The following is a 21520-nucleotide window of genomic DNA, read 5'->3' as shown; positions in this document are numbered from 1 at the left end:
CAGTTTTAGATATGGAAATAAATTATCTCTTAAGAGTACACATTTTTTTAAAAAGATTTATTTATTTATTTATTATATATATATAGTGTTCTGTCTGCATGTATGCCTGCAGGTCAGAAGAAAGCACCAGATCTCATTACAGGTGGTTAAAGCCACCATGTGGTTGCTGGGAATTGAACTCAGGACCTTTGGAACAGCAGCCAGCGCCCTTCACCACTGAGCCACCTCTCCAGCCCGAGTACACTTTTATTTAGATTATCACACTATAGTGTCTGTACTTACTTTAAAAACATCATTCACATAAAAAGTGCGTCTTTTCCACAGCTCTGGAGCCTACAGAGACATGACTGTCAGCTCCAGGACAGCCTGGACTACATAGCAAGACCCTGTTTCATAAAACAGAAGTATTTCTTCTCTTTCTGTTTTTTTTTTTTTTGTTCCCTTAAATATTTTTGCCTTTTTTAAAGTTTTATTTTATCTTTAAAATTATGTGTGAGACGGCTAGGAAGATAGCTAAGCAGTTAAGAATATATACTAGTCTGCAGAGGAGCTGAGTTTGGTTCCTGCACTCATGTCAGGCAGCTCACAACTGCCTGCAACTCCAGCCACAGGGGATCCAACGCTGTCTGCTGGCCTCCATGGGCACTGTACTCATGAGCACATGTGTATGCATGTGAGAGTGCACAAGTGTACACACACACACTCTCTCTCTTAAAATTTAAAAATGTTATGTGAAGATATACGCATGTGAACATGGGTGCTTGCAGAGGCCAGAAGAGGGTGTCAGGTACGGAGTTACAGGCAGCTGTAAGCCACTTGACATGGATGCTGGGACCTGAACTCAGGTCCTTTGGAAGAGCAGTATATGTAACCCAGGCTGGTCTTGAACTTGAGATTCTCTTGCCTACCTCCTCTGCAATACGGGGATTACATTATGCACCACTCCGTCCAGTGTATTTCTTTTGTGTGTGGAAACAGGAATGTGTGGAGGCCAGAGGTCAGTCACTGCTGTTGATTCTTGTGAAGTCTCCACCTTGAGTTTTGAGACAGGGTTCCTCCCTGGGGTCTAGCATGTACCCATCAGGCTGTGATGGTTGGCCCGGGAGCCCCAGGGAGCTGCCTGTCTCAGTCTCTCCAGCACTGGAATGACAAGTGAGTGCTATTAGCATTCCCAGCTTTTTCACATGCATTCTTGAGGCTCAAACTGGTGTCCTCATGCTTGTATTGTAGGCACTTTACTGAGCATGTCGCCAGAACTCTCAGCATATTTGTTGGAAATCAAATCCATTTTTGTCATGGTTTAAAATAAATACTAGGACAAATATTAGGACTAATAATTTGGTTGTACAAAAACCATATTTCTTATTCTTGAAAATAGAGAAATCTCTATTTCCCATAGAGACTAAATCAAGAGTAAAGTATAACAAAGGGTAAAATGAAATAAATGCTTGAATCTCAAGTGGTTTTGGAAACAGATAATGAAGCTAGCCAGGCTTCTAAACAGCCTCTGGAAGGAGCTGTCTAAAGTAGGTTCAGAACTTGGCAGGACTTGGCAAGGCAGATGTGTCTCTCTCTCTCTCTCTCTCTCTCTCTCTCTCTCTCTCTCTCTCTCTCTCTCTCTCTCTCTCTCTTTCTCTCTCTTTCCATATGCAAAAGCAATGAGCCTTTATTGCAAGCTCAAGCTTAGGCTCTCTGTCCATTCCAACAGATCAGGGAGCACCTCGAGCTCAGTTGAGGTAGGGTTTTTAAGGACTAAAGGATGAGGGGGTAGGGGAACTCTGGATTCAGACGGGGTTGAACTCCTGATTGGGCAGAAGTGGGGCAATAGAAGTCTTATCAAACAGCGATTGGTACTGGCATTGCTACAAGAAAATTGGCAACCTATATACAAGTGATGTAAGTTATCCTTAATGTTGTAGAGCATTTAGCATTTGTTTGTCTCAATTCTGATTGGTCCACCACAGGGTACAGTTTGTGGCTTTTCCTGGTTATTGTAAGGATGAAGCCTAGTCTCAGTATGCCTGCACACTGCCATGTCCCATCACAATGATAATGGACTATACCTCTGAAACTGTAAGCTAGCCCCAATTAAATGTTTTCCTTTATAAGAGTTGCCATGGTCATGGTGTCTCTTCACAGCAACAAAAAACCTAAGACAATGACAGAACTGGAGAAATCTTTGTGAACTTCATAGGCAGATTAAACAAGCACAGCACGACCAGTCCTGGATTAGATGTGCAGCTCAAAGACCTAGAAAAATGGCAGCATGTTATACTCCTGAAGAGGCCTAATTTAAACATTAGTGCAGCCATGACAGGCTGCAGACTAACAATACTGAGACTAGGCTTCTCTCTCTCTCTCTCTTACACACACACACACACACACACACACACACACACACACACACCCCACATATACTTAAAATAAATTTTAAAATGTTACATGTGTATAAGTTCATGTGAGCATGGGTACCTGCAGAGGCCAGAAGAGGGTATAGGTCTGGAGTTCCAGGCAGCTGTAAGCCACCTAACATGGATGCTGGGACCTGAACTGATAGGTGAGCAAGCGCTCTGAAGGGAACGAGGGTTGGCACTGCAGCTGGGCAATAGAACACTTTTCAAGCACATGCAAGGCCCCCATGAAAGAGCTGAGTCAATGAGTGGGGTTTTTTTTTTTTTTTTTTTAAAGATTTGTTTATTTATTATGTATACAGAAGAGGGCACCAGATCTCATTACAGATGGTTGTGAGCCACCATGTGGTTGCTGGGAATTGAACTCAGGACCTCTGGAAGAGCAGTCAGTGCTCTTAACCTCTGAACCATCTCTCCAGCCCCATGAGTGGGGTTTTTAAATGGGTTGTTTTAAAAGAGGAATATGTCAGGTTTGTTTTAGAAGAAAATATGTCTGGTAACTAACAAGATTATAAAAAAAAATCCCAAGTTATATAATGTATGGTTTCCTATAAAAGACTGTAGGGATGTCTTTTATATATATGCACACATCTATCTCTCTCTCTCTCTCTCTCTCTCTCTCTCTCTCTCTCTCTCTCTCTCTGTGTGTGTGTGTGTGTGTGTGTGTGTTTATTTACTTTTTCTACTATGAAGGGTAAGATCTAGTACCTCACACTTGCTAGACAATGGCTTACCACTGAGTTATATCCCAGCGCTTGAGATTTTAAGTTGGATGGAGGATGCAATTGATGCTTTCAGAAGAGTATACCAGTATAGGCTATTCTAGCGGGCAGAAGGATGACAAGAATTCACAGCCTTTGAAATATCAGTGCACAGAGAAAGAATTTCAAAGAAAGTCCCCAATTAGAATTTGCTACTAAGAAGCTTGTCCAGGCAACTGAAAATCAAGAAACAAAACCCAATATTTACATTAGGCCAACGATGGAATCTGGCAAGTACTTAGTTTAGCCCAGATGATATTGGAAAAGATCATCTGAAAGCATCTTCTGAAAGCTCTTCTGAAAGCATCAATTTCATCCTCCATCCAACTTAAAATCTCAAGGGGCTGGGATATAACTCAGTGGTAAGCCATTGTCTAGCAAGTGTGAGGTACTAGATCTTACCCTTCATACTAGAAAAAGTAAACAAACACATATAGATATGTGTGCATATATACATCCCTATGGTCTTTTATAGGAAACCATACATTATATAACTTGGGATTTTTTTTTTTTATAATCTTGTTAGTTACCAGACATATTTTCTTCTAAAACAAATCTGACATATTCCTCTTTTAAAACAACCCATTTAAAAACCCCACTCATTGACTCAGCTGTTTCATGGGGGCCTTGCATATGCTTGAAAAGTGTTCTATTGCCCAGACATAGTTAACTGTAGTCAAAATTAAAATGTTTTAATACAGGTCTATTTTTATGGTTTATTTGTATTCAAAGGGTAATTGTTTTAGAGCACAACCATACCATCATCCCAACTATTTTTCTTTACTATACTTTACTATACTTGTTTCATCATCTTCCTACTAAGGATGGTTGCAGTCACAACATTCATGCCAGCTTGTGTAAGATCTTAAAAACAAACAACATTGATTTATCTGGGAGGTGATATATGGAGGTTAGAGGACAATTCACAGGAATCAATTCTTTCTCCCACCACTCAAATTCAGATCATCAGGCTTGACAGCAAGTGCCTTAATTTGCTGAATCTGTATTTTCTACCTCACTTCTTTGTTTTTTTGAGGCCAGGTCTCCACACAGCCCAGGTATGTACCACCTTGTGGATGTATTGTATCCCACAATATACTGTGTCTCCCAATAAAATTTACCTGAGGATCAGAGGAAAAAGCCAGCCACTGTCTTAATCTTAACATAGAAGTCAAGCAATGGTAGCACATGCCTTTAATCCTATCACTTGGGAGGCAGGGATCTGTCTGAATCTCTGTGAGTTCAAGGCCACACTGGGAACAGAGCCAGGCATGATGATACATGCCTTTAATCCCAGCACTAACCATAAAGGTCTGGAGGTCTGTACAGACAGACAGGGAGTAACAAAGCTGGGCAGGAAGAGGAAGTGATATAGCTGGGCTGAGAGAGCAAATGAGAGAACAGGACATAAAGGCCTATAAGTGTGGGTAGACAGGAAGTAGCTTGTTTTGGAAGCTTTGGAGTTGGTGAGGTGAGGTCAGCTTGTGGCTGTACCTATTCCTCTGATCTCTCTCAGGCTTTAACCCCAATTTCTAGCTCCGAGTTTTTTTTTATTAATAAGGCCATTTAGCAATTCTTCTACACCACCTCATTCAGCTCATTCCCACCCTATTTTATTAGACTTCTCAAAACTGCCTAGGCATCTACATGCTATGTTCCTTTCTCTGTGTCAAATACTTGAACAAGCTACAGCTATGTTTGGCCCCCTTCTTACCTAGGAGCAGCAATTTCCAAAATAAAACTCGTTTGCTTTTCCTTTAACCTTTGCCAGGCAAAATTCCCATTTTTGTTGGGTGTGATAGTACACACCTGTAATCCCAGCATTTACAGCCTGAGGCAGGGGGATTTTTGAATTATAGGGCAGCTTAGTTTACACAGCAAGATCTTATCTCAAAATCAATTAAGTAAATAAAGAAATAAAAATCCCAGCCAGGCGGTGTGGTGGTGGTGGTGGTGGTGGTGGTGGTGGTGGTGGTGGTGCACGCCTTTAATCCTAGCACTCGGGAGGCAGAGGCAGGCGGATCTCTGTGAGTCCGAGGCCAGCCTGGTCTCCAAAGCGAGTTCCAGGAAAGGCGCAAAGCTACACAGAGAAACCCTGTCTCGAAAAAACAAAAAAAAAAAAAAAAAGAAAAGAAAAGAAATAAAAATCCCCAAAGCTGAGTGTGCATGCTTGTTATCCCAGCACTGGGGAAGCAGAGATGGGGATTCTTGGGGCTTATTGGCCAGCCTGTCCTACTTGGCACACTTCAGGCCAGTGAAAGATGCAGTATCAAAAAATAAACAAAAAAGACATGTCTGAGGAATGACATCTGAGTTTGTCCTCTGGCATAGACTCACATGTACCTGCACATGTGTACCTGTACACATAACAAATACACACAAAATTCCCATCCTTTGGGGTATCTCACCTAGATGTTAGGAAAACAACTAATGGTTTCTCTTATAATCCTTCTACTACTGTTTGCACCTTAACTCAAGTATTATAACATCCCAAACGCACGTGTGCACATACACACACACACACACACACACACATACACACACACACACACACACACACACACACACACACACACATGTGTACATGATATGGGGCAATGTGGAAGCCAGAGGACAACTTTCAGAAATTGAGTCTCTTCTTCACTGTGGGCTCTGGGGAACTGAATTCAGATCATCAGGCTTATACATCAAGAGCATATTACCTGCTGAGCAGTCTTGCCAGCCCAGCTGCTTTTTCATCGTGTTCTTTTTCTTTCTCCCTATTAAAATTCTCTGTGATATATCTGACTTCTTGAGGGCTTTACTAGCTAAGAGAAAAGTTAACATACCAAGGTGTGCTAATTATTTACTTTTTCTATCTGCAATACTCTTCTGATATTTATGCAGTGGAAATGACTTGTGCAGCCACATTGAAGACCATTCATTGATGATACTTCCAAACACCTCCATGGGGTATTTTTCCTGCTCAGTAAATACATTTGCTGATAAAAGAAAAAGACAAGTAAGAGTAATCTCAAACACTGTCATGCTGGTACTGTGCTGGTGCCTCTCTTGCCAGGATGTGGCTGGCCAAGGCAAGAAAATCACCGAGTCCAGGAGTTTAGGAGTATGGCCAAAGACCTAAGACCTCTGAGACATGATGGAGAAAACAAGCCTACGATCCCATGAGGTGGAAGAAAGAGCTGGAGAGAGCCAATGGAAGACCGGTTTTAGCCCTCACTGGGTTTAACAGGAGTTAAAACTGGTATGGGCTGTTTAGATAGAAAAGATTTTCACCTTTATCTTGGACTAACTAGTGGTAAAACAGCCAAGTACATTACGACAGAATTGGTGAGGTTGGATGGATACCCTACCCTGACCAAGTTCCTGTGATAAAACGCCACATTTTGTAACCTGTTGTACTCTGGATGTGAAGCATTTTTGCATAGCATTGTGATACTGTATGTTTTGTCTTGGTTTAATAGTAATGCCTCCTCCCATCATCCAGAGTTGGCTGCAGAACCCATACAGCTGTGAAGACTTGCCTTTGCTCTGGTAGACTGCTTTTCAGTTATGTATGAACATCTCAAGAAGTCACTTCTTCCTTTAAGGCCTCTTCTTTTCTTTCTCTCTTTTTTTTTTCAAGACAGGGTTTCTCTGTGTAGCCCCAGTCTGTCATGGAACTTGCTCTGTAGACCAGGCTGGCCTCGAACTCAGAGATTTGCCTGCCTCTGCCTCAAGAGTGCTGGGATTAAAGGCGTGTGCATGTGAGTACAGGTGTCTGCAGAGGCCAGAGGTGTTGGATGCCCCGGATGAGCTGGAGTTACAGCCAGTTGTGAGGCACTTGCTCTAGGTGCTGGGAACTGAGCTCTAGGTCCTTTGCAACAGCAGCCAAGTGCCATTAACCACTATGTCATCTTTCCAGTGCTCCACCTTATTTTTCGATCTCTTATATTAAGATCCCTCACTGAATCTGGAGCTCACCAATTTGCTAAACTGGTTGACCAAGAAGCATCAAGGATTCTCTTGTTTCTGCCTTCCATGTAGTACAGGCACATGCTGCCACACTCAGCTTTTACACGAGTACTGGGATCCAAAGTCAGGTAGGTCCTCACGCATGTGCAGTAAGCAGTTTACCTACTAAGTCACCTTCACAGCCCTTGACTAACAATATTTTTAAATAAAAATTTAGTCACTAAAAGTACTAAAGAGATATGGGGGGAAATATCTTATTTGTCAATAATATAAATATGTAAGTTGTTTGCTGAATGGCAAAAGGCATAGTACGATGTATAATCACCTTCTCTCTAAACAAGTTCAATTTAATATAGCCAGTCTACAAGCTGAATTACTAGTCTTTTTTTAAAAAATAAAGGTTTATTTTTATTATATGTGTATGAGTGTTTGTCTACATGTATGTATGTGCACAATGTATATGCCTGGTGCCTATGGAAGCCAGAAGATGAAGTAGGGTTCCCTAAAACTGGAGCTGCTACATACTATGGGTACTGGAAATTGAATACAAGTCTTCTGCAGGAGCAGCCAGTGTTCTTAACTGCTGAGCAATCTCTCCAGCCCCTACTAGTCTGTTTTGAGATAAAAGAAAAAAAAAAAAGCCTGGGAAAGAATATAATTCAACACATTGCTTCCTTCAACAAGAAAGACATTTCAGATGAAATAAGACTATAAATTGACACAGGTCCACAAATTATACTTTGGGTAGCAGTATCTCATATCATTTCATCAGCTTTTTTTGTTTTGGTGTGTGTGTATGGCTTGTTATGTTTGTTTTTTCAGCTCTATTGATTAAATCCAGGACCTCACACATGCTAGCCAAATGCTCCACCACTGAGCTACATCCCAACCCAATTCCTTCAACTTTAATCCAAGTTGACAAAATTTTAAAAAGGTATTTTTCTCATGCCAAAGTTTCTGTATCATTTCTCATTCTACAATTTACTGGGATTAATTAATTAGTGTGCTATTCTCTGGATTTGCCCAGTCTTCTTATTTATAGTTCAGGATTCTAATGATGGTTAGAAGAATGCTGTGACAGCCAAGAATAGTAACATACTGGTAAAATTTTTAATTAGCAGATTCAGAACTATAATTTCAAAATAGATTATATAATAGCACCAGTAAAATAACAGCTTTGAAAACTTCATTTAATTTTGTAAAAGATACAAAATCACCTAGTCTTCGGCACTGACCTAAATATTCCATCAGCTGCTCCGCAGTTATGATTTCCATCATTGGTGGAAGTTTCACCTGAAAAAAAAAAGTATTATTTCATAAAAAATGTTTTTGATCACTGAATTATTTCCTGTAAGTCAAAAACAAGCACACATGTGCATGCAGATACACACAAACACTTACTATATAAATACATTAACATTCATGCTTATATAACAAAGTCATCCAGGCATGTGGCTCATGCCTATATTCCCAGTACTCAGTAGAAGGATGGCCATGAGCTTTAAGTCAGCTATAGAGTGTGACTCTTTCTCAAAAAATGCAAATAAGGGTGAACAAAATAGTTCAGCAGGCCAAAGTCTTGATAAGTGAGCTTGATGACCTGAGTTTGATCCTAGGAACTCAGGATGAGAGGATAGAATGGACTCCTATAGTTGTCCTCTAGCTTTCACACACATTGTGATACATCTGCACACCAAGACACACACGAATCTTTACTCACATCTCATGCACAAATAATATTTTTTAAAAAATGTTAAAAGGCAAATAAAATAAAAAATAAAGTATAGCTGGGTGGTGGTGGCACATGCCTTTAATCCCAGCACTAGGAAGGTAGCGCCAGGAGGATCTCTATGAGTTTGAGGCCAGCCTGGTCTACAGAACAAGATCCAGGACAGGCACCAAAACTACACAGAGAAACCCTGTCTTGAACCGCCCCCCCCCCCACAAAAGAAGTATAATGAAGACAGTCCTGTCACTGCAACAATTATAAGGTGATGGTGGATTGTATAGAGATGTTGAGAGGTCTGAAAAGCCATGTCCTTTTACCATCTAACATGATTGCTATGAGACCCCTGTCACAGAGTCCAGAATGGTAGACAATTCAGTTAAAGAGCAGGAAGAGGCACCAAGCATGTAACAAGTCATCAATGGAATCATTTTCTGGAAGGCAGGATGGAACAAAGCTTTATATCTATTATTTCAATCTACCTGGGTATGTTTTGAATGGTTCAAATAAATACAGTATTAAAGTACTAACTAAACACTAAAGAATTTATCTGTATGACTTCATTTAAATATAAATTTTGTCAGGTTGTGGTGGTGCATTCCTTAAATCTCAGCACTCAGGAGGCAGAGGCAGGCAGATCTCTGTGAGTTCGAGACCAACCTGGTCTACAGAGTGAGTTCCAGGACAGGCTCCAAAGCTACACAGAGAAACCCTGTCTTGAAATATATATACACATATATGTATATATATGGTAAAAATAAGCTATATTATTTAGAGGTATATATGTAGGTGACAAAACTATATATTAAAAAAAGGTAAGGAAATATAAACCTGTAATTCCAACACTCAGAAGGCTGACATCTTGGACTATGTAGGGAGACTTTGTCAAAACAAACAATAGCCAGGCATAGTAGTACACACCTGTAATCCCAGCACTTGGGAAATGGGGGCAAGAAGATCAAGAGTTCAAGGCCATCTTTGAGGACAACCTATGCTACATTAGTCATAAGACCTCATTTCAGAAAATGAAAAAACAAAACCTAACAACACAAACCAAGATTATGGTTACTCCTAGAGGTTAAGAAAGAGTTCCAGTAGAGAGACTGTAAGAGCTTCTGGGGCACTGCAAACTCAGGTTGCTAGGATTGTATACCAAGTGCTTTTATCTACTGACCTAACTAGCTGTCCTAAAATAAAATTTCAATTGAGTTGTCAGATGGGTTACATATATCATGCCAATGACTAAATATTTTAACTGACATCTACAACCATACTGTTATATTCACAGAATAGAGGAAAAATAACTATTTGGGGGACTAGAGAGATGCCTCAGCAGTTAGGAGCACTAGCACATTTATGGTGGCTTACAGTTGTTTGTAACCCCAATTCTAGGAGATTAGACACCTCCTTTTGGACTCTGAAGGCACCAGGCACACACAGGGTGCACATGCGCACATGCAGACAAACACTCACACACACACAATTCTTTTGAAAATCTTAAAATATTCAGGATGGAAATTTCAAATAATTACTATAACAATGAAGGGAGAACATAATTAAAAATGTATTATTCAAAAAATGTATTAGTCATTATTTTCTGTTCAACCAAGGAAACTGTTTAAATCATCAATTTCTCCAATAGCTCTCTAATTGTTAAAGAAGGTATTCTAAGTTTATGCTATCAAATGTGTTAATGACATATTAAAATGTTTTTAATCAATGAGAAAACATGTTTTCAAAATGATTGCTGCAAAACATAGCAGTGTTAGCTCCTCTGAGAGCACCTATGATAGCTGATGCTTAGGGTCCAGTTGTCTTTTGGATTTATCACTCAATGAAAAACAAGATACGCCATAGAAGCATGCTCATCATATTATTCTAAATGATTTTTTATTCTCTGTAACAACATATTCTAAAGAATAATTTTGGCTGCAGGCAGCACTCTAGTTACTGTCTAGTCCAATGCCCTATTGCAGTTACTCAATAAACCATTCTTCAAAAAAAAAAAAATGTGGGTTTAAAAAAAAAGATTATTTTTTTACTTATATGTATGTATCTATATGAGAATGTGCCATGTGTGTACTCGTACTCAGAGGCCAGAAAAGGGTGCTAGATCCCATGGAGCTGGTGTTATAGACAGCTGTGAGCCCCAACTTGGGTGTGGAAAATCAAACCTGGGTCCTCTACAAGAGCTGTATGTGTTCTGAACTGCTGAGCCAGCTCTGCAGCCCACTTCCTACATATAATTTTAAAACTGAAGATCACTTGCAAATTATAGTTTGCTGTCTGTTTTTCTAAGAAAAAGTTGGGTTTCTTACTCACATTGTTTATGTATTCTTTGGCTACATTTCAATATATTCTACATTTTTTTTTTTTTACTACAGCAGCAAAGTTTAATTTCTCTAACAGAGACTCATGAAACACAAAGCCTAAAATGATTAACAACCAGTTTTAAATTTTTTATTTTTTTATTTTATATGTACCAGTATTTTGCTTACATGTATGTCTGTGCACCATTTGTATGCCTGGTGCCCACAGAAGCCAGAGGAGGCCAGAAGAGGGCATCAGATCCTTTGGAGCTGGAGTTACAGATGGTGGTTATAAGTTGCCATGTGAGTGCCGGGAATTGAACCAGGTCCTTTGGAAGAACAGCCAGTGCTCTTAACCCCTGAGCCATCTCTCCAGTTCCACTAAGTAATTCTTTACAGGACAATTTACTAATTTTTGCTTTAGACTATTCTAGCTATTGTTATACAGTATTTATCAAGGTGTTTCAGTATCATTTTTGATGTGCTGATATCTAGCTACACTTGTATTCTAAAGATGGAACTTTCAATTTCACAGCAATCTGAAAGGGCCATTCATACATATCAATGTTTTTAAAATTATTACTATTTTTTTTTTTTTTTTTTTTAGAGACAGGGCCTCACTATATAGCCTTAGCTGGCCTGGAGCCCACTATATAGACCAGGCTGGCCTCAAACTCACAGAGATCCACCTGCCTCCTTGCATGCTAAGATTAAAGGTATATGCCACCATCCCTGTCATTTTTATTGTTTCTACATTTTTTCATATTTATTTATTTTGTGTTTGTACCTGCATGGGCACACATGTGACTGGGCACACTTGTGGAGGTCATAAGACAATATTCTCTCCTTTCACCATGTGGGTCCTAGGAATCAAACTCAGATTGTCAGGCTTGGTGGCAAGCACCTTTACCTGTTGAGTCTTCTTGCCAACTTAAATGATGTTTTCTTTTAAAAGAATTATGTGTTCTCTTATTTAAGACAGATTCAATGTGACAAATTCACCAGAAGATTTCCTGAACAAATAATTTATCCTTGCCGGGTGGTGGTGGTGGTGGTGGTGGTGGTGGTGGTGGAGCATGCCTTTAATCCCAGCACTGGTGGGGGGGGTGGCAGCACCAGGGGGATCTCTGTGAGTTCTAGGCCAGCCTGGTCTACAGAGTGAGTTCCAAGACAGGCACCAAAACAACACAGAGAAACCCTGTCTGGAAAAACAAACAAACAAACAAACAAACAAAAATTATCCTTTCTCAAGGGGCATGCAAGATGGTCCAGCAGGTAAAGGAACTTCCCACTAAGCCCAATGACCTGACAATTTGAGGTCCCTCCTCTGAATCCACATAATGGAGGGAGAAACAGGTTGTCCTCTGACCTCTACACATAGACTGTGGTGTATCCTCCTGATACATAAATAAATGTAAAAAAGAAGATAAATAAATGTAAAAAGAAGAAAAAAATAAACCCTTCTTTTAGTTTTAGCAATGTTGTAAAATTAAAAAGCCAAAGAATGGGGCTGTAGCTCAATGGTGGAGGTGCATTCACTATGCACAAGGTCCCAGGGTTAGCCACCAAGACCAGAGGATAAGAACAAGATGAAGACACCGAAGAGTGTGTGAATTTGGCATATACAGTCTATAATCCTAGGGGTCTACATAATTTCAGAACATAGTCTGAAACTTTCCAAGAGGAGACTGCCTACCATGTCCTGTTCTAAGCATATAAAATGAGAAAAATCACCTCTATATTGATACTAGAAGTAGCCTCAAGAGAGGCCAAAAACGCAGGGCAGTGGTGGCGCACGCCTTTAATTCCAGCACTCGGGAGGCAGAGGCAGGCAGATCTCTGTGAGTTCAAGGCCAGCCTGGACTACAGAGTGAGTTCTAGGAAAGGCACCAAAGCTACACAGAGAAACCCTGTCTCGAGAAAAAAAAAAGAAAAAAGAAAAAAAAAAGGGAGAGGCCAAAAATAAAAACAATAAAATCTTGTGTTTAAAACATTAGTGAAATTTTAAACAGGAATGTAAAATATGCTAAAAGTAATAGGCTAAGATTTTAAGGGGATGGATGGGGAAGTAGTAAATGCAAAGGACTCCACATTACTAAGGAATAAGGAGCCGCTTATCTTGAAGATACTAATATAAGTCTTTAATCCTCAAACTCAGGAGGCAGAAGCAGAAAGATCACTGGGAGTTTGAGGCACATTGATTCATACAGTGAGTTCCAGATTGGCAAGAGTTATATAGTTAGACCTTGACCTTGTCTCAGAAAACAAACAACAGCATCACCAAAAAAAGAAAGAAAGAAAGAAAAAGGTTTTTGATCAGTTATTGTAGATAATTGTTAAATTCTTAATACAATGTCTATAAGTATTGAAGAAACATACAATCAAGTCCAAACAACTTTCCTAATAGGTGTGTCCATGTCCGTCCCTGCATGAACAGAGGCCAGAGGAGGGCACCGGGTATCCTCCCCTCTGTCACTTTTCTCTTTATTCCTCTGAGGAAGGGTTGTTCCCTGAACCTGGAGCGTGTGTATTTTCTAGTTGGCTGGCATCAGTAAGCCCCAGTGATCTTGTGCCTGTCCCTCCACAGTGCAGGGATTACAGGTGTTTCCAAGACCACACCTGGTTTGTTAGAGGATGCTGGGATCTGAATTCAGATCCTCATGGTTACACAGCACTCCTGGTGGCCCTTATGCCTCAGCTTCTCAAGTGTTGGGATGCCTAGCTCCAATGGCTTTTTAAAGAAGAGACACTAGAAGAGATAATAAAATTGTGCTTGTCCAGTCTGTTTATTAAATTATCTACTAACTGCCATTCAACTTACTGGTCACCTTAACTGTTGACTGTGAAACAAGTCACAAGACATAATTAATTCAAATACTAAATTAAGGCTTTGAAATGTTTGTCCAAAGTAAGTAGATGACTCGTATTGTGACTTGAGACTCACAACAAAGTAAGTTCCTCTTTCATTGTGACAGTACGAACCTCAAAAGAAAAAGAGAGGAAAGAATGAATAAAAGATGTTCAGTCAGTGAAATGTCTGTCAGAATCAGATGTGTTCAATCTGCCACATTATGACATGACACTGTCATACACACACATGATTTCAGAATGTTTAAAGTAAGTTAATGGTTCTATTTTAGGGTACATTCATACTATCCTGGGGTGCATGCAGTCTGCTGTAAAACAGGTGAAGGTAGGGTGTATAGGTAGAGTGCTTGCTTAGCATACTAAATTGAGTTCCCAAAAAGAAGTTGCATCTATATTAAATATTCTACAAAGTCTGATTAAGTGATAGAATTTCAGTGATTGTAGAAAGATTGGAACACTGTAGGTCCAGAGTCTAATTATAATTTATCTTGGACTATCTTTAGTTCTCTTAATAACTCACCTCTGTGTCTGACCTAACATCTTTGGGATGTATTAATGGAGCAGACCACTGGCTTCCACTAACCTAAAACCTAAGAAAGTCAGCAGATAGCATCTGAGACCCATAGCTGAGGTTCTTTTGATTCCCCTCACCCCCTCATTCTGCTGTAACTCACCTATCTGATGTTTCCACCAATGTATGTGAAATAGTCTTTGTTCTGTTACTCTAACGTTTTCATGAAACTGTTACCACATCAGAACATGGGATTTGGGGTAACCTAAATTTATGTTCCCAGACAGTGCCACTCATTTTTTGGCTCCAAAACAGTGGAGCAACACCGCTTGTTTGTTTCGCTTGATCTGATCTTTTCAGACAGGCTCTCTCAACAAAGCACAAGCTGCCATCAAACTCACCAGAAGATAAGAGATGGGTTTTTGTTTTATGTCATCAGATCCCTAACACAACAAAAACAAAACATTCAAAACAAGCAGTGCATAGTGGTCCAGATCTGTAGTCCCACTCCCAGGAGAATGACAGAGAATAGTGAATTTGAGACCTGTCACAAAACTGAACTAAAGACAAAGCAACTTAATTAATTAAAAGTTGGAGAACAAGGGACTGGAAAGATAGTTCAGTGGCTCCAGATCACTGGCTGCCCCTTCAGAGTACCCAAGCTCAATTTCCAGCACCCACATGGCAGTTTACAACTGCCTATTAACTCTATTCCCAGTGGATCTGATGCCTCCTGGCCTCCTCTGGCCTTCAAAGGTACAGGCACACACAGACATACATACAGACAAAACAATCATACAAATAAAATAAAAATAATTTAAAAAGTAAAAGTAGAGAATAAGTGGCCGAAGAGGTGGCTCAAAGGTTAAGAGCACTTACCAGAGTTCCATTCCCAGCACTCACATCTCGGCTCACAATCATATGTAATTCCAGTTCCAAAGACTGTTCCCTCTCTGGCCTCCATCAGCACCAGGCATACATGTGATACACATGCATACATGCATGGAAAACAGCCCCTCTCCCCAAAAAAGATACATGGAAGTATCTTATTTTTTTAAAAAGTGGAGAATAATGGGGGAACAGTATCAAAGTTCACCTTAAGCCAGGAATGTTGCTGGACACCTGTAACTCTAGCACTCTAGCACTCCACAGGCTGAACCCAGAGGACTGAGAGTTCAAAAGCAGTGACTAAATAGCAACGCCCTGTTTCAAAACAAGCAAGCAAACAAACAAACCAAAGTAGAAACAAAAAGTTGCTATAGTCAAACTAGTTTGTTGGTAAGACATGTATTAAAAAATCCAATGTCCTTTACCTGGACCTCCATAGGCAAGATTGGAAAGGAAAAAGGAAGGCTTTTTCATTGAAGGAATACTACCAGAACCAGGCATCCACCCACAGGGGATCACACTGTTCTCATCTACTTTACTCACAAGTCCAGAGACACATTACTTCTAATTCTTGGGAGGAACTGGGAAAGTAAGCCCCAGAACTGTTCCTCAAATCTTTTATGTAGATAAGATTCCACTACTGTGTAAAGTTTTAAATTTCTCCTTACAAGATCTATATTTAAAACAGAGTAGGCAGAGGCTAAGATAAAACCTTTGGCTCACCATCTGTTTTTCCTTTTTTATAAGCAATAAACACACTTGGAAAACCTCAAAAGAGTTTTGTGCTTACTTTAGGAAAAGATAGCATGAAAAAAATTAGTGAAGGATTTGGGGAAAGCACCTGGGAGAAGAGATGAGATGTCATCGAAAAGTAGGGAGAACCACAGCAAACAGTCTGGAAAGATGCTCATAGACATAGAACTTTACTTCAAGGTGATAAAACAGGAAATGGCCATCTAAACTTTAAGTTTCTTTCCCTCCCTCCTTTTTTTTTTTTACACAGGGTTTCTCTGTGTAGCCTTGGCTGTCCTGAAACTCATTCTGTAGACCAGGCTGGCCTCGAACTCAGAGATTCACCGGCCTCTGCCTCCCAAGTGCTGGGATTAAAGGTGTGCGCCACCACCACTTGGTGGAGTTTTTTGCTATTGATTTTTTTCTTGCTTATTTATAGGTGCTCTTTATAAACTAAGAAACTTATCCTCCGGTCTAGAGAGAGATGGCTCAGTGGTTAAGAGCACTGGTTTCTCTTCCAGAGGACCTGGGCACCAGACATGCATGTGATACACAGATACACATGCAGGCAAAACACCCATACACACTAAAGAAGAAACTAGCCCCTGGAGTCAGGTGAAGATGATCAGAGCACACTACAAACATGTTTGAAAATGCTATAATAAGGGAATTCGTGGCTGATATGTAGAACTGAATAGTATTGTAAAATAAAATAAAAGGAAAAAAAAAGAAAATGCTATAATGAGGGCTGGAGATGTAGCTCAGTTAACAGGCGCCTGTCTAACATACATGAAGCCCTGGTTAACCCCAGAACCACATACACTGGGAGTGGTGGCACGTGCTTGTAATTCCAGTACTTGGGAGGTTGAGGCAGGAGAACCAGAAGTTCAAAAATCATCCTCAGGCTACACAGCAAGCTGGAGCCCAACCTGTGATATATAAGACACTATCTCAAAAACAAACAAACAAACGAAACCCAAATATTATAATGAAATCCATTACTTTCTATATAATCAGCATCATGTAATAAGATGAATATGATCAAAGTATATTATATATGTATGAAAATGTCATAGTGAAACCCATCATTTTGTATAATATAATGCTAACCACGAAGAGAAACTGGAAAAAATACAGAAACTTGCAGCTGGGACAATGGCTCAGTGGAGAAAGTGCACCTGAGCTTAGATCCCCAGCAGCCATGTAGAAACTGGGCTGTGGTGCCAGCCATACTTCCGTCCCTCAGCACTGAAGGGCGGTGAAGTAGAACGGACAAAGCCAGGGCTCACTGGTCAGGCGGTCTAACTAAAAGAGCAAATTCAACTGAGACCTGTCTCCAAAAACCCAAACAAGACACTGGGAGCGGTAGAGAAAAACACCCAACCGCTGGCCCTATGTCTGTGTGTTGTGTACAGTGGATGCCCTTCTGTTCTCCTTTTTAACCTCAATCATCATCCATCCATCAGAGTCTAGAAATCTCTGCTGACTTCCAAAAGGCAAATAGCATTTTTGCGTTATTAGGGAAACAGTTTTGACCTCTAGACACCCTGGCTCACCTTGCGAACACTACTTGACATTGTTTCTCTCACCCATCTCTCTAGCAATCATTAATAATGACTGGTTTTTGTTGGCATAAATACCCTACAGGCAGAGAAAGAGCTGAGAACCACAGATTTTCAAAAAATCTTCAAATTCACTAGCACGCATGCTCATTCACAGACTAACCAAACCCATCAAATTTACTGCTTGCTTACGACCCTTTCTTTCCCCTTCTCCACTCCATTTCAACCAAACTTGGAGGTGATCAAAATAAACTATCTCCGATCTTTCTTCAAATGTACCCTTTGTCCAGAAGCCTTATCTCACTCAGTCTTCTGACCTGAATCAGTGTGTCTCATCTCCAAAGCCTTCCCCTGAGATCCCATTCCCAGTTACTCACCCCTGCCTTTTTTTTTGGGGGGGGGATTACTTCCTTAGCACATTAGGACTACAATTACTCTTTATGTCTGCCTTCTTATCATATACCGAGCTACCAGAAGGCTGATGTACTCTGTACAGTCTTGGCATTTATAGCGTCTTCCACAAAACCGGAACCCAAATGTGGTTACACATTTGAATCTGTCTTTCAGAGTCAATTCAAGGCTCATATATCCACAAAGTAATCCAGGCCATGGTAAGTGCTCCTCCCACTCTGGATGTGGGTTTGGACTACATAAAAAGGAGAAATCCAATTGAGCAGTCATCTGCCTCTGCCTCCTGACTATGAATGCAATGTGACTAGCTACTTCAGGCTCCAGCTCCCATGTCCTCCCTGAATTAATGGACTGTCCCCTCACACTGTGAGCAGAAATAAACCCTACCTTCAGCTGCTTTTCTCAGGTATTTTGTTACAGCAGTGAGAAAAGGAACGATGCCAGAAAACTGGTACTCAGGAATGGAGCCTTTGCTATGACTGACCTGACTAGGTAGCTCTTAGACTGAACTGGTTTGTAGAAAGAATGTGGAAGTTTGGAACTCTGGGATAGAAAAGCCCTGGAATGTTGTAGGCATAGGTTAATCAAAATAATCTTCAAATTCATTAACATGCATACTCCTTCACAGACTAACCCAGATGATTGGAACCCAGATGATTCATTCCATCAAGAGCCCCAGATACTCAACATGGAACTGCAACATTGGGTGTTTGGGGTTCCTCTCTCACCATCCATCTCACTTCTTCATAACCGGTTAGCAAAATTCAAGCTGTTCTTCTAGGGACCATTTTAACTGCCGATGAAATGATCAATTTGAAAACAGGTGCTGAGATGCACCCTCTTAGCACCCAGAATCTGCAAGCTTAAACATGACACTTTACTCTGAGGCCTTAACACACCTGCTGTTCCCCTTTTGTGCTCAAGTATCTTAGATTTATCATTTCTTATTTTAGTTGTTAATAGTTTTAGCTTCCTTCACACATTCTAATGTATAGTTGCTGGTAAAAATGCCAAACCTTTGAAGTAGAGCCTAAGAAACAAGGCAAGTAAAAATCATATACAAGATGAAAATACAGTCTTTGAAAACAAGTAATTTATGACAAATGGGCTCAGACCAATGTTTTTCCTTAAATGGAATTTATCTAAAAGGGCTGGCTGTATCTTCACTATCTCCATTCCTTCATGTATCCACACCCAACGGTGGCAGGCAGCATTTTCTAGAAAACAGTGTATATATAATCATTAAAACTTACTCCATGATATCAGGTTGACAGTAACTCTGAAGATCACTTTTTCCAATCTCCACTGTTTTGCATATGTGATAATGTCAGTAAGAAGGAGTAACATATGGGCGAATATAACTAAAAACATTCAGAAGGTGTAGGTGTAGGGTCTAGATTCTATCTGTTTAGAAGTACACCATCAGTTACAACCTTGAACTTTTAATACCTAAAAGGGACCTACCTGAAGTTAGGGGCAGTTCTTCCTGACACATACATACATACATACATATATACATATATACATACATGAATAATCGTTCAATAAAGAAATCCTGGAATTAATTTCATGTAAGAAGAAGGGTCTGTTAGACGTGATGGTGCATGCCTAGCACTCCAGAGGCCGAAGCATGAAGATCATGAGTTCGAGGACCGCCTAAGCTACACAGAGAAACCTTATCTCAAAAAAGGAGGTCTGATGAATGAAGAAACAAGGAAGCCATCAGCTGACAAACAGCAGTTTCCTCACCCCATTTTGCCCCTCCCCACAAGCTGTAGGAAGCAGAAAGCTGCAGACTGTACCTTCCAGGCCAGAAGCAAAACATTGAGGATGGCCAGCAAAGGGCAGGGTCCATTCTCATTCTGCGTGATGATGGGCGTGTTCTCCTCTTTCCACTGGATCCATTTGATGTGATACACCGACTGGCCGGGAAAGCGTTCTTTGGAGGCCGCTAGCACCTGAGCCGGGTCCTCCTCCTCCTCCTCCTCTTTGCACAGAGGTGCAGCCCTGGGCGGCCCCGCCGCGCCCTCCTCCACGTCTTCGGGGACCCTGGTCTCGGCTCCCTCCTCACTATTGAACTCAGAGCTACTGGGGAAAGAATGCAGGTTGGAGAAAGACTCCAGGGAGTCCAGGCTGGGCGAGTCCCCAGGGGGGCTCGGCTCGCTGCAGCTGCTGCTCAGGGCGCCGGCGCTGCTGGGCTCCTCGGCCGCCTGCTCCACCCTGCAGGTGCCCGCGTCGGCCACCGGCCCCGACCCTCGGCCAGCCGCGGCCTCGGCCAGCTCCGGGGAGGCGGTCACCTTGTGCTGCCCTCTCGGGGGCGCCTCCGAGGCGGCGGGGCTCGGCGACGCGCTGTCCTTCAAGTCGGAGCCCGCGCCGCAGCCCAGCTGGGAGGGGGACGTCGGGTCCCCGGGGCTGCTCCGCGCGGCCGCCGCCCCCTGCCCGCCGCCGCTCTCCTCCGCGCGTCCTGCGAGACCATCCTCAGCCTCGCGCCCGCCGTGCCGTCGCCCTTCCGGCGGCGACTCCCGGCCCGCCGCCACCCCGAGTTCCAGAGGCTGCGGGCTGTCAGGGCCGCTCTCCATCCCCGGCCGCCCGCCCCTGGTCCTATAGACACCGCGGCCGGCTCTCCTCAGCCAGCGCCTCCGACGCCATGACAGCCGCTCAGTGGCAGCTCCAGCGCCCTTGCGCGGCCTCGGCCAGGCACGTCACCGGAGAGGGTGGCGGGAGCGCGCGTGCGCTCGCGCGCGCGCGCGCTCGCACCCGCCCGCCGGGTCGGAGCGTGCCTCCGCGTGACCGCGCTCGGTGAGGCGCCGGGACCTACACGGGGAGCGCCGCTCCCCCGAGGCCACGCCCCTCCCGCGCGTTCAAGCCCAGGAAAAAGCAGAGAGAGGCTGGGGGCGTGGTTAGGGGGCGTGGCCAAAGTGCTCCCGCAGCCGCAACGCCAGTAGGAAAATAGCCTCTGTGTGGGCCGGAAGTTGAACTCCCGGGCATCCCTGCTGCGCGCGGTTACTTTAAAGGCTGTCGCCAAGGCCGTAGCGAGTGTGGTCCGGCTTTGGGCTTGTGCCTGGTGAACCCCGAAAGTGGCAGTAGCACTTGGAAGGGAGCCATTCCCTGAAGGGCTCTGGAGAGCTGTTTCTTTAGCTTTTAATACTGAAAACTGGAAGCATTTCTTAGGAAATGCAGACTTTTAAAGACGGAGTGGAAGCTTTTGGAAGACTGAGCTGCACGGGGGCAGCTCTCCCTGGGTTTTGGCTGAGAATCGCTGTGCTCCCCACCAGCTACTGGTATGCCTTGCCGAGGCTTCAGTGCGGTTGTGGATATTGGCCTACGCCCCAGGAGAGAGGGTAAATTTGGGCCAATAATAATAAATTAGTTTGCGTTTGAAGTAAG

General features: G+C 42.2%; 1 protein-coding gene across 2 annotated transcripts in view; it reads right to left on the bottom strand.

Moving 5' to 3' along the window:
* The window catches only part of Mindy2 (MINDY lysine 48 deubiquitinase 2), a 65113-nt gene extending 44248 nt beyond the window's left edge, over positions 1-20865 (bottom strand). The window contains exons 1-2 of one of the 2 annotated variants that reach the window (XM_028865703.2): positions 19936-20865; positions 8362-8419 (exon numbers count right to left, since the gene is read on the bottom strand). In XM_028865703.2, the coding sequence (XP_028721536.1) occupies positions 8362-8419; positions 19936-20712 (835 nt within the window). In that variant the 5' untranslated portion in view covers positions 20713-20865. The remainder of the gene's footprint in view (positions 1-8361; positions 8420-19935) is intronic. The other variant, XM_028865693.2, reaches the window with a different exon arrangement.
* Positions 20866-21520: the final 655 nt, after the last annotated feature.

This window comes from Peromyscus leucopus, chromosome 7 (assembly GCF_004664715.2).
Source record: "Peromyscus leucopus breed LL Stock chromosome 7, UCI_PerLeu_2.1, whole genome shotgun sequence".
NCBI classification, from domain to species: domain Eukaryota; kingdom Metazoa; phylum Chordata; class Mammalia; order Rodentia; family Cricetidae; genus Peromyscus; species Peromyscus leucopus.
This window is presented reverse-complemented; position numbering and strand designations above follow the sequence as displayed.